We start from the raw sequence: 11,127 nt of genomic DNA, 5'->3' as shown, positions 1-11,127 counted from the left end.
TGGTAACTATCTGATAGGACTGTTTAAAAGATTACACAGGCCAGTATATGTCAAATAGTTAGAATAGTTTCACGTCCTCCAAGCTCCATGGAAATGGTAGCTGCTCTGGTTACACGCTCATCCTCACCAAGCACTTCGATTTCATAAGGACGAGCACTCAGACTTAACACTGCAGTGACCTCTGCAGACCGTGCACTTCAACTTACGGGCAGGTCTGATCCAGCTTCCCCCTCATGGTGATGTCAAGCCTTGGCCCCCACCCTGCTCCCCTTCTCCGGAGCTGGTTCAGTGTTCTGTCAGTTCCTCTTCAGCTTCATTTCACATAATACACCCGCTTCCCCCAGCCTCCTTCCATAATGTGAGCTTTGGGGTTCTAGAGCCAGCCCAACTTTCTCTCTGGCCAGTCCCTCACTTCCTCCTTGTCCCAGCAGGTTCCATGTCCATTTTCCCTTCCTGCCCCTACTTCTCCACCTCCTGTCTCCTCCAGCTCAGAGACCAGCATCTCCTCCCTCCCTCCCACAAACAAGCAGGCCACTGCCTTGGTTGGCACCAGTGTTTATTTCAGGGGGAAGGGCTTGAAGGCCTAGATCTGTCCTGTGGGATCCTGGGGCCTCCAGCTTCTCACTTGGCCTTTGGGTTACGGAACTTGCGTCCAGCAAAAACAGCCTTGTCCCCGAGAGCCTCCTCAATCCTGGAAGGCAGACAGAGTCAGGGCTGTGATATTCCAACCCAAGAGCCCTCAGCTCCTTACACCCAGGCCTACTGCACCCACTGTACCTCATGAGCTGATTGTATTTGGCCAGACGCTCTGAGCGGCAGGGGGCACCAGTCTTGATCTGAAGAGGGAAGAGGAATTCCAGGAGTTGCATGAGACCACGGACGAGGGATTGGGCCAGGCCCTGAGGGAGCAGCCTGTGGTGGCATTCAACTCCAGGGCATGAGGCCAGGGATCCCAAGAAAACTCAGACAGTCAGCAGAGGGGGGCCACTAGTACCTGTCCCGTGCAGAGCCCAACCACGAGGTCAGCGATGAACGTGTCCTCGGTTTCCCCGGAGCGGTGGCTCACCATCACCCCCCAGCCGTTAGACTGAGCCAGTTTGCAGCTAGGTGGAGAGGACACTCAATAAGCGCCGGTGGGACCTCCTCAGTGGGAAAGCCAGCGGCTAGGTGGGGCTTTTCCCTTCTGTTTTGGGGAGTGGGAGATTTGAGGGGAGGGTGATGACTAAGTTCTTTGGGAAGCAGGAGAGAAGGGGAGATTCTTGATCTTGAATTTGGGCTCCTGAACGCTGGTGGGAAGCAGCAGAATCTGGGAGACGGATGGCATGGGGCGGGGTGGGGATGAGGCACGGCAGGGCAACAATGGCAAAGCTCGGGGTGAGGTCAAGAGTTAAAGCCTTGAGGTCGAAAGGGCGGGGTGGGTCAGGAGCCAAGGGAAAATCGGACTCGGAGTTAGTGGGCAGTCCTGCAGCTAGCCGGACTGGGTATGGGTGGAGGGAGGCCACGATGCCCCAGGGCCAGAGGCACTCACGCCTGGATGGATTCGGTCACTGAGCCGATCTGGTTGACCTTCAGCAGCAGGCAGTTGCAGGCCTTCTTCTCAACGGCCTGGCTAATCCTCTTGGGGTTGGTGACTGTGAGGTCGTCCCCCACGATCTGGATGTTGACCCCCGAGAGGAATGAGGTCCAGGTAGCCCAGTCATCCTGGTCAAAAGGGTCCTCGATGGAGACCACTGGTAGGGAAGGGGAGCAGATTCGGGTCAAAGGTCAGAAGGGCCTCACAGAGGAGTGACAGGTCAGGAGAGTTTGGGTGGAGATTGCAGTGGCGCTAAGGATTGGAAGGACTGAGTTGGTGGCGGTGGAGAGGCTGAAGCCAGTGTGCGGGGCGGTTGCTGGAGACTCAAGCAGGAGCGATGGAACCCCAGGGTCTCACCAGGATAGCTCTTGATGAAGCTCTTATACAGCTCCCCCAGCTCCTCCCCAGAGATGTGCCGTGCGGGGTCGTCAGGTGACTTGAAGTCGAGATCATACTTCCCGTGGCGATAGAACTCAGACGCCGCCACGTCCATGCCAATCACCACCTTGTCGGGGTAACCAGCTGCCTGGATGGCGGTCTTCAGCAGCTCCAGGGCTGGGGGAGGGAAAGAGAGGACCCGAGGCTCCGGTGCACCCCGTCTCCACGGGGACCCAGGGGTTCTGCCCCCCCGAGTGCTCACACTGACCTTCATTGTTCTCCAGGATGTTGGGTGCAAAGCCGCCCTCATCACCCACATTGGTGGCGTCCTTCCCATACTTGGCCTTGATGACCCCCTTGAGGTGGTGGTAGACCTCGGCACCGATGCGCATGGCTTCCCTGAAGGATCTGGCTCCCACGGGCAGGATCATGAACTCCTGCATGGCCAGCTTGTTTCCAGCATGGGAGCCCCCGTTGATCACATTGAAGGCCTGAGATGGGGAGAGGGTGCTTAGACCTGGGCATCGATGTGGAATCCTGGATCCACTACTTACTGAAGGGTCTAGGATGAATAATTTTACTTCTCAGAGACTCCATCCTCATTTCCATAACATGGGGACACCACCTGCTTACCTGCAGGATCTTATGTGTTGAATTAGAGCAACGGGATGTAAAGTTCTTAGCCTGTGCCTGGTGTAGCAGCTAACACTGATATGGCACTTACTACAGGCCAGGCACTGCTCTAAGTGCTTTACATATATTTTATTGGCTCATTTTATTCTCAAAACTACCCTGTAACTAGGTACAATTTATTATCCCTCACTTTACAGATAAGGAAACTGAGGCATAGACAGATTAAATAAACTTGCCTAAAATCACACTAGTAAACTAGTAAAGGGACGAAACCAGCATCCGAACCCAGCAGCTTGCCTCCAGAGCTCAGGCTCTTAAACAATCTAGCTAGTAAGTAACAACAAATGGTAACATTATTATTGCAATGAAATTCAAAGGATTTCCATAAAGAGCAAATTTGGTTTGATAAGTATTAAAGAAGATACAAAAATAAAATGCCAAGATCTTTGCCATGAAGAAGCTCTCGATCTGATTTGGGGTTGGAGCACAGGACAGAATGAGAAATTGGAGTTACTGAGCCTGGGATTGGAATGTGAAGGAACCCGGTTACATCAAGGGAAAGAAGCAGAGAGAGGTTAAAGGGAAGGTTTCGATTGTGGGAAAGGGGGAGGGCTGGACCACAGCAGGAGAGGTTCCATTTCAGGAAACCATTTCTTTGGAGCTGGGTCTGAAAGGTGGACTTTCCAGGGGCTGCTTATGCCCTCCCTGCTGGGTGGGGTCACTGTGGGATGCGGCGGGGCAGCTGCACTCACAGGGACCGGGAGGATCAGATCTGGGTTGCCGGCGAGATCTGCAATGTGTCGGTAGAGCGGGACCCCCTTCTCAGCTGCTCCGGCCTTGCACACGGCCAGGGACACGCCCAGGATGGCATTGGCCCCAAACTTGGCTGGAGAAAGCGAGTACAAAGAAAGTGTGAGAGCCCCTCACACAGGGTTTAGGGTCAGCTCCTAGAATGTCCCTTCTGGTCACCCCAGAAAGAATCCAGAACTCCAAACCACTGGGCACTGTGTTTGTTAACAGATCTCTCCCCAACAGCCTGAGGTGCTCTGGGAACACCCAGCCCAGGGGAATGTGTCCGCTTCACGGCTGTGTCCACAGCCCAGCCCAAGCCTGGCACAGGGCAGGCATCAGGAAATGCCTGTGCGATGAATACAAATCCAGCCAGTTACGGTGTGCCCCAAAATGCGAGACACAGAAATAATCCTAACCAGACCTCAGTCCTCGGTCTCTCCCCCACCCCTCCCACAGCCCATCCCGACCCCTGTCCCCAGCCCTTCACTCACACTTATTCTCTGTCCCATCCAGCTCAATCATAAATTTGTCAACTTTTTCTTGATCCACCACGCTTAGTTTCTGGAAGGGCAGGATTGAGGAGGGGAGAACAGAGGTTATATTTCTCAGGAGTCAGGGCATGTGCTGGAGGAAAGAGAAGTGCAGGTATTTGGGGCAGACGGGATGGTTGGCCAAGCCTGAGCTGCTTGGGACCAGGTAGCAGGTGAGGGGGAGAGAGGGTCCTCCACTTGCCTTTTCCAGCAGTGCGGGGCCTAGAGTCTTATTGATGTGTTCCACGGCCTTCAGGACCCCTAGAGGCCGAAGCAGGGGGTTCAGATCTTCTATTCAATTAGGTCTCTTCCCGTGGCCCCCAGCTCCTCAAGAGCTTTGGGTTCCCGTCCTCTACCCTGTGCAGACATGGCATATTACGTCCTGAAACCACCCCCTTGGTCTTTCCTCACCTTTCCCCAGGTAGCGAGATTTGTCTCCATCTCTTAGTTCCAGAGCTTCATAGATACCTGTGGAAGCTCCACTGGGCACAGCTGCTCGGAATCGGCCTGAGGTGGGAGGAATTGAAAGATCACAGAGAGTCAGTCCCATTCACCCCCAAAGGACTGATGTCTCCTCTCCGAGCCCAGGGACAGGAGGCAGTGCAGAGAGACTCGTGCTTCTCCGTGCTGGGGAGCAGGCTGGAAGAGCAAGGCCTGGGAAGAAGGCTGGGAGGGGGGATCCCAGAGAAAGGAGCGGATGTGGCATAGAGTTGGGGGGCAAAGGCAGATGGAGTTGGGGTCTTCCCAGGTAAACCCATTCAATGGGCCTATTACCCTTGGCCGTGTGCAGGTCCACCTCCACTGTGGGGTTGCCCCTGGAGTCCAGGATTTCTCGGGCAAAGATTTTCTGCATGGCCATGGCTGCAGGGCGAGAGGTGTGAGTGAGTGTGGACAGTTGACCCCTTAAGGAACCTGAAATCCCTTACCCTTTAAGAGTCTTCCTGCCCCAAGAAGGCAGGTGCTGGAGCTAAAAATATCCCACAAAAAGGTCACACACCAAAGTGGCAGGCGCAGCCCCTCCCCCACTCAGAACAGCTTCTATTCCACTCTCCCATCTTAAGAATCAGGAGGCCTCTCTTAAAACTCCACTACTTGCTCAACCCCACCTCCTGCAAAGCTGCACTTCTGCCTTCTCCCTCCACCCTCCGGCCAAGTACTCTGTTCTCCACGGATCCCTAGCCCTCGGATCCTCTCCTGTTAGTCTACCTCATTTTCCTGCCCCTCAGCCTTCTCCAAATCCTCAGGGGCCCCAGATTCCCCCACCTGGCTCCAACTCTAACCACGCTTCTCCATCGTCTCTGCCTGCTTCTCTCCACAGTCTTGTTTGTTTCCCTGTCCTTGGGCACCCCCATCCTGCTTGCTCCAACCCCTCCAGGCTTCTTAAGCACCCCCAGTCCCAGAAGGAAAAGAATGCTGACATTTCTCCCCTTTTCTCCAAGCAGCACCACCCTCACCTTTGACCACCTCTATACCCCGGGGCTGAAAGAGTCACCAGACCTGGGATTTCTTCGCTGGGCTCCGAGTCTAGGTGGCAGCTGGGACAGTGTCAGCTCACCCCCTCTCAGGCTGGGCATTTATCCTCCAGCCACCCTGTACCCCAGCCAGCCCCGCCTCTCACCCTCTCCATCTTCCCCCTCCAGCCCGGCTGGCAGCCAAGTGCCCACTATAGCCTAAAACAGAAGCCTTTGGCACTAGACACCTGCCCCCTTCCCAAAAGATCAATGACTTACCCCCTCCTTTCTCTCTGTTCCCCAGTAAAAGTCCTTATTTTTAATTCCACTCCCGGAGAGAAACAGGGGAGGGGCTTCAGAATGGGGTGTGTGTGTTCCTCCTCTCCCCAGGATTATATTCCTCTTTTGCAAAGGTTAAAGAGGAACTAGTGCCCTTTAGGAAAGGCCAGGGGTAACCTGAGTCCTGCAGGGCTGGGGAGGGGGCCTGGAAGAGGGGGTGCAGGAACGACATCCACACGTGCTCAGCTCACTTGGAGGGCGGGGGACTGCCTCTGTCCTCAGTGGGGGCAGGGGCAGGGGGTTCTGGGCAAGCTCTGAGCTCTAAAATTGAACTCCCCACTCAGAAGGTGAGACAGTCTCACCTCTCAGGGTCCCCATTGCGGCCTCCCTCGGCTCCACCCCATCCTACCCTCTCTCGGCCAGCAAAGGCAGTGGGGGAGGGGACAGGCTGACGAATTTAGACAGGCCCTCAGAGTTGGCGCGGCGCCCTACTGACAGCGCTAGGACAGCACTTATCGCCCTGCGCGGAGACAGTCAGGAGCCCTTTCCCCCAGACCTCGGGCGCTTCAGGTCGTGATCCCAGCCCATCAGTGAATGAAGCTGAATCAAAAGTGAAAAAAATGAATGGACGAGAGGAGGGGGTGGCCCTTTCTGAGCGTCTGACTGCCGGGGTCCAGTCGGGTGGTCGGCTAGCAGCATTGCAGGGAAGTGGGTCTCTGCACTCGGTGACTCTCTCCGCCTCGGCGGGCCTGGCGGGAGTGAGGTCTGCCCCGACTTTGGCTGCAGCCCCTGCGGGAGCTGAGGGCACGCCCGGGCTCCGGCCGGCCGGCGAACAAGGGTCATCGGCTTCCCTCCTTGTCGCCCCCGACTCGGAAGCCCTTCGCGGCGCCGGCGCCCGGTGACTCAGCCCCCGGCTCTCTCCCGAGCTCCCTTCCCCGCCCTGCCTGCCCCGCGGTGTGTCTCCCAGCCCCCACCTCAGGATCCCTACCCCCGGTCTTCCATCTCGCCCTCCCCCCCTTATCTCTGGCCGCTCCCTCTCCGGAGATTTCCACCCTGGGGCAGGGGGTGCGGTAGGCCAAGGGTCAGGAGACGGCGGGCGGGGAGCGCCGCCACGTGCCCGCATGCGGCCCCGCCCGAGCCGGCCAGTGATTCAGCCACGGCGGTTGTCGAGGAACACGGGTTCGGAGAGCGTGGATACCCCTGGGGTTCGGAGTGGCCGCGAGGGCACCGCGCCGCTGGCGAGGACCTGAGAGGAGCGGAGCCCCTTCCCGCCCGGGAAGCGCCCCACCCCCGAGGGACCGGAAGTGGCCAAGCCCCTCAGCTGCTCGGGCGGCCAGCAAGGGCTAGTTTACCTAAGCAGGCCTCTGGGTCCTGCCCCACCCTCTTCCCGGTGGGCGGTGAGTGAACTAATCGCACACAAGTTCTTACCATAAGTTTTACTGAAAAAGAAGAAAAAACTTAACGGGCCAAAGTAGAAGGGACTTTCCCCTTCTTGAAAAAGTTGCAATCTTGAAACCGCTTAGTATTCTTCCGCCTTGAAAAATAGGCCCGCTCTTCTCGCCCCACGGTCGCTCAGTGACCTCTGCAGAGACGGGCCAAGGGGCACGGCCGGTGACCCAAACTGCTGACCGGGGGATGGGCGGAGCTGGGACGTGGGGGTGAGGCCTGAGGCTGGAGTTGATCCAGCGCGAGGGATAATCCCCTGGAGTCGAGGTGGGCTCCAGCCAGTGCCACTTGTGCCGCCCGGGTAGATGCTGGGGACAGAAATGTCCCTGGTGGATGCCTTCAACTCTGAAAACGGCCGGGGTATTTTGTCAAATTTCCCTTTACTCCCTTATTTCTTGAATAAATAAAATCAAGGGGGGCAGAAGCGGCAATGCGCACGCCTCGCCCCCGCCCCTTCCGCCCGGCGGGAGACACGTCCCCGGCTGGCCTTCCTTCGCAGGGGGTCCAAATCCGTCCCGCCCGGTGCGCCCGGGCGTGCGCCCGCGAAGCCAGCCGCCAACCCCAACCGCGCCACGCGCTTTCCCTCCCGGCCCCGGCGCAGGCGCAGGCGCGGGCGCAGGCGCCGCCGCCGCCCGCCGTTCCTTTCCCCCAACCCCCCCCGCCGGCAAAGGTGGGGGAAGGGGGAGTCATTCCGTTTAACCCTGAGTTACCCGAACCCTCTTTAATTTGCTAAATTTGCAGTTTGCTAATTCTTTCTCTTTTCACTTTCCTTCCTCCCTCTGGCTCACTCCCTTTCCGTACACCAAAGTCTGACTGATATTCTATGCGAAGTGGAGGGAGCCCTAACCCTAACCCACCCCCGCCCCCCATCCTTTTTGCGTCGCTTTCCATCGAACTCTGCAAATTTTGCAGTAGGGGGAGGGATTTTTTAAATTGCATTTGCAAAGTTCGCTATCTGGGCAGGCGAGGAGAGGGAGGGAGGGAATGGGGAGCAGGCCCCGCCCCCACCGCCCTTTGCAAATAAAAATCTAGGGGGGTGGGGAGGAGCAGGAAGTGGCGGTGCGAGGGCTGCTGCACTGCTAGCAGAGCCGCGGTCCGGACAGCAGCGCGTGCCCCAAGCTCTCCGCCTTCCCCCGTCCGCCAGCCCGAGGCAGCCCGAGCCCAGCCCGTGGCCCCAGCAGCAGCCCCGAGAGCACCCCAGTAGCAGCGCCATGGCCGGCTGGAACGCCTACATCGAAAACCTCATGGCGGACGGGGTGTGTCAGGACGCGGCCATCGTGGGCTATAAGGACTCGCCCTCCGTCTGGGCCGCCGTCCCCGGGAAGACCTTCGTCAACATCACGGTACTGCGAGGCCTGCGCGGAGACTGGCCGGGCTTGCACCCTGAGGGAGGGACTTGGGTGGTGGCGGGCGCGGTCTGGGGAGGGCAGCGAAAGGCCGTGACCCGGTCCTTGCCCTGGAAGTGGCGCGAATGGTGGCTGCACGTGAGCGGGTCCCTCCGTGGCCCCCTGAGTCCTACGCCCCTGGCGGCGGCGCCCAGCCAGCCCGCCGCTCTGCTTTCCGCGACGGGGCGTTACATCCGGGACACAGGGCGGGGAGGGGCGCACCGCCCGGTGCGGCGGCCCACTTCCGCCTCCTCCAGGGTGGGTCGGGCACGCACCGCAATTTCCGCTCGGGATTGTGATTGAGAAGGGACTTGGGGACCCCTGGACCCCTAGCTCTACTTCCGGCCGCCAGCTCGCGCCCCCTCCACCATTGTTCCACTTTATGGGGGAGGGAGCCCCAGTCGCACGGCCTGGGTCCCATGTCCGTGCTCCGTGGGCTCCCTGCCCCTCCCAACTCCGTAAGAGAGGGCTAGGCCGCCACACGACCTCCCCCCACCCCAAGTCGGCACGTTGGACTCAACATTCCTGTGAGGCCAGCCCCGGAAGTCCCCTCGCCCTCCCTTCCCGCCATCCGGCGGGGCCTGGAGCAGGGGAACTTTGTGAGAAGTTCTAGGACAGTATGAGTGAGAGAATAAGGGACGACTACTGCTGTCCCCATCACCACCTCCTCTATCCACACTGCCCGGAAGTGGGGAGGGGAGCGGAAGTTCGAAATGGGGAAGGGGATTTCCGGGCGGGAGGGGACCGGATGTGGGGATTTGGGGTGTTACGGGGGAGGGGGAGATACGTTCCATGGGGTATCTAGACCCGAGAGCTGGCTTTCCGGGTCTAGTCCCAGGTCCCCTCCAAAAGTTTTTTAACTTTCCCGGAAAGCCCCCAGGCATCTGCTTCCTCATCTTAGAGCATAAATACCTGGACCTAAACTCGAGGTTACTTGGAGACCCAGGCGTCCGGGCCCCTAACAACTCCTGCAGAACCTTTGACCAAATAAGGGCAAAGTTGCTTCTCCTGCATTGCCCGCCCCCTCCCTTTCCCTCTTCGCTTCTGCTTTTCCTGAAGGAGTTCTGAGCATCCAAAGGCTCCCCACTCCATTCTCTTAACTGGTTTTTGGCCCCCTTTATTTTCTGGGTTTGTTTTCCTTATTAAACGACATCTAAGTTTCCAGAGGATTATGTTGTCCCTTATTACCGTTCTCTAGGTTTGAAGATCATGATCTTTTTGTGTACTAACTTCCAACAGTCCTGAGTCAAATTTCACGGATGTGTACAAAGCACATAACATACGTTATCTCCCCCCCCAGGGGGTTTAGCTTCCCAGAGAAGTGGAAGGCAGGTGGGTCCTTGGAGAAGAAGGTGGGAACCTTGGTGTACTAACTTGATGGGTGCTTGATTCCCCTTCCAGCCAGCTGAGGTTGGTACCCTGGTTGGCAAAGACCGGTCAAGTTTTTACGTGAATGGGCTAACGCTTGGGGGCCAGAAATGTTCTGTGATCCGGGACTCACTGATGCAGGAAGGGGAATTTACCATGGATCTTCGTACCAAGAGCACCTGCGGAGCCCCCACCTTCAATATCACTGTCACCCTGACTACCAAGAGTGAGTTTGAGTCTTACCCTTTCTCTAGCTCCAAAATCTCTAATGTACTTCTTTCTGTTAATTTTTTGGGTTCTTCTGTGTGGATCACCCAGTATGAAGGGATCAGACCAGGTTTCTACTCCCAGCCTGCTGGATGCTGGGACACTGGATTGTCCCTTCAGTTCTCAGTTCCTCATCTTACAATGTAAAGAAGTTGAACTGTATTACCTAAGTTCCTTCTTGCCTTGAGCCATTTCAGATGAGAAACTTCCTATTTTCTTGTAAGAGGTAGACTGTTAGTCATAAGCCAGCACTTAGCTCTTGTGTTTTGAGCTCTAAAAACTTGGAGGTGGTAGGCTCATCCACAGCCGTTTCTAGCCTGAACACGAGTCAACTGTCCACAAGCCTTTGACCCCTAAATTTTACTGTGTTCCTTTCCAGCCTTTAAGCTTGATTTTCCTCTTTTGAAAAGCCCTATTGTTTCAGGGTGACTGACAGCCTGCCTGTGTGTGGGGGGGGTTGGGAGAGATGAGGTTGGGTTACAGCCCCCAGGGCTGGACAGCTGCTGAACAGCTGGCCGGGGGTGGGATTGTGACACCTGGGTCCTAGCCTCCTTTCTCTTTCCTCCAGCGCTAGTCCTGCTGATGGGCAAAGAAGGTATCCACGGTGGTACGATCAACAAGAAATGTCATGAAATGGCCTGCCACCTGCGGCGTTCCCAGTACTGACCTCGTCTGTCACTCCCCACTGCTTTTGCACCCCTCTCCTTCTCACACACACATACACCATTTTTATTTTTTGGGCCATTACCCCACACCCCTTATTGCTGCCAAAACCACATGGGCTGGGGGCCTGGGCTGGATGGACAGACACCCTTCCCCCAACCCATACCCCTCCTGTGTGTGGTTGGAAAATTTTTTTTGGTTTTTTTCCTGAATAAAAAAAGATTATACTGACAAGGTGCTGTGTGGTTTTAGCCTGGGTGTCAGGATGGAGGACAGCCACTGTGATCTGCCTCCTTCATCCTGGCTTGGGGTCAGAAGCAGCAGAAGGGTTGAGGCACTACAAAGTCTAGGATTTTGAGCTT

The 11,127-nt window shown here is 57.0% G+C and overlaps 2 protein-coding genes across 5 annotated transcripts; one reads left to right on the top strand and one right to left on the bottom strand.

The window, feature by feature from the left end:
* Positions 1-539: 539 nt before the first annotated feature.
* Positions 540-7,697, bottom strand: ENO3 (enolase 3). Of its 4 annotated transcripts, none has more exons than XM_067020917.1 (12): positions 7,065-7,697; positions 4,681-4,767; positions 4,318-4,413; positions 4,109-4,167; positions 3,868-3,937; positions 3,337-3,470; positions 2,220-2,442; positions 1,931-2,128; positions 1,529-1,730; positions 995-1,103; positions 778-836; positions 540-691 (listed from the first exon to the last, which is right to left on the bottom strand). In XM_067020917.1, the coding sequence occupies exons 2-12, from the start codon at positions 4,763-4,765 to the stop codon at positions 622-624; spliced, it is 1,305 nt and encodes a 434-aa protein (XP_066877018.1). In that variant the 5' UTR covers positions 4,766-4,767; positions 7,065-7,697; the 3' UTR covers positions 540-621. The 4 variants fall into 4 exon arrangements, with proteins under 4 accessions (XP_066877018.1, XP_066877017.1, XP_066877016.1 ...); XM_067020916.1 differs by lacking the exon at positions 7,065-7,697 and adding an exon at positions 5,637-6,925; XM_067020915.1 differs by lacking the exon at positions 7,065-7,697 and adding an exon at positions 5,361-6,893.
* A 97-nt stretch (positions 7,698-7,794) lies between these two features.
* Positions 7,795-10,999, top strand: PFN1 (profilin 1). The gene is made up of 3 exons (XM_059046834.2): positions 7,795-8,425; positions 9,869-10,061; positions 10,671-10,999. Exons 1-3 carry the CDS (start codon positions 8,294-8,296, stop codon positions 10,766-10,768), a joined length of 423 nt encoding a protein of 140 aa, XP_058902817.1. The 5' UTR covers positions 7,795-8,293; the 3' UTR covers positions 10,769-10,999.
* Positions 11,000-11,127: the final 128 nt, after the last annotated feature.

The sequence above is a fragment of the Kogia breviceps genome, chromosome 19, assembly GCF_026419965.1.
Source record: "Kogia breviceps isolate mKogBre1 chromosome 19, mKogBre1 haplotype 1, whole genome shotgun sequence".
Classification (NCBI taxonomy): Eukaryota; Metazoa; Chordata; class Mammalia; order Artiodactyla; family Physeteridae; genus Kogia; species Kogia breviceps.
The sequence above is the reverse complement of the archived record's forward strand: the minus strand, read 5'-3'. Positions and strand labels throughout refer to the sequence as shown.

Excerpts from the sequence above, each read along its gene's own strand:
- ENO3 (XM_067020917.1), bottom strand. The coding sequence starts at position 4,765 with ATGGCCATGCAGAAAATCTTTGCCCGAGAAATCCTGGACTCCAGGGGC. Across the intron at positions 3,471-3,867 it reads GGATGGGACAGAGAATAAGT|CCAAGTTTGGGGCCAATGCC; the intron begins GTGAGTGAAGGG and ends CGCTTTCTCCAG. Across the intron at positions 1,731-1,930 it reads CTTCATCAAGAGCTATCCTG|TGGTCTCCATCGAGGACCCT; the intron begins GTGAGACCCTGG and ends CTTCCCTACCAG.
- PFN1 (XM_059046834.2), top strand. The coding sequence starts at position 8,294 with ATGGCCGGCTGGAACGCCTACATCGAAAACCTCATGGCGGACGGGGTG. Across the intron at positions 8,426-9,868 it reads AGACCTTCGTCAACATCACG|CCAGCTGAGGTTGGTACCCT; the intron begins GTACTGCGAGGC and ends TTCCCCTTCCAG. Across the intron at positions 10,062-10,670 it reads TGTCACCCTGACTACCAAGA|CGCTAGTCCTGCTGATGGGC; the intron begins GTGAGTTTGAGT and ends TCTTTCCTCCAG.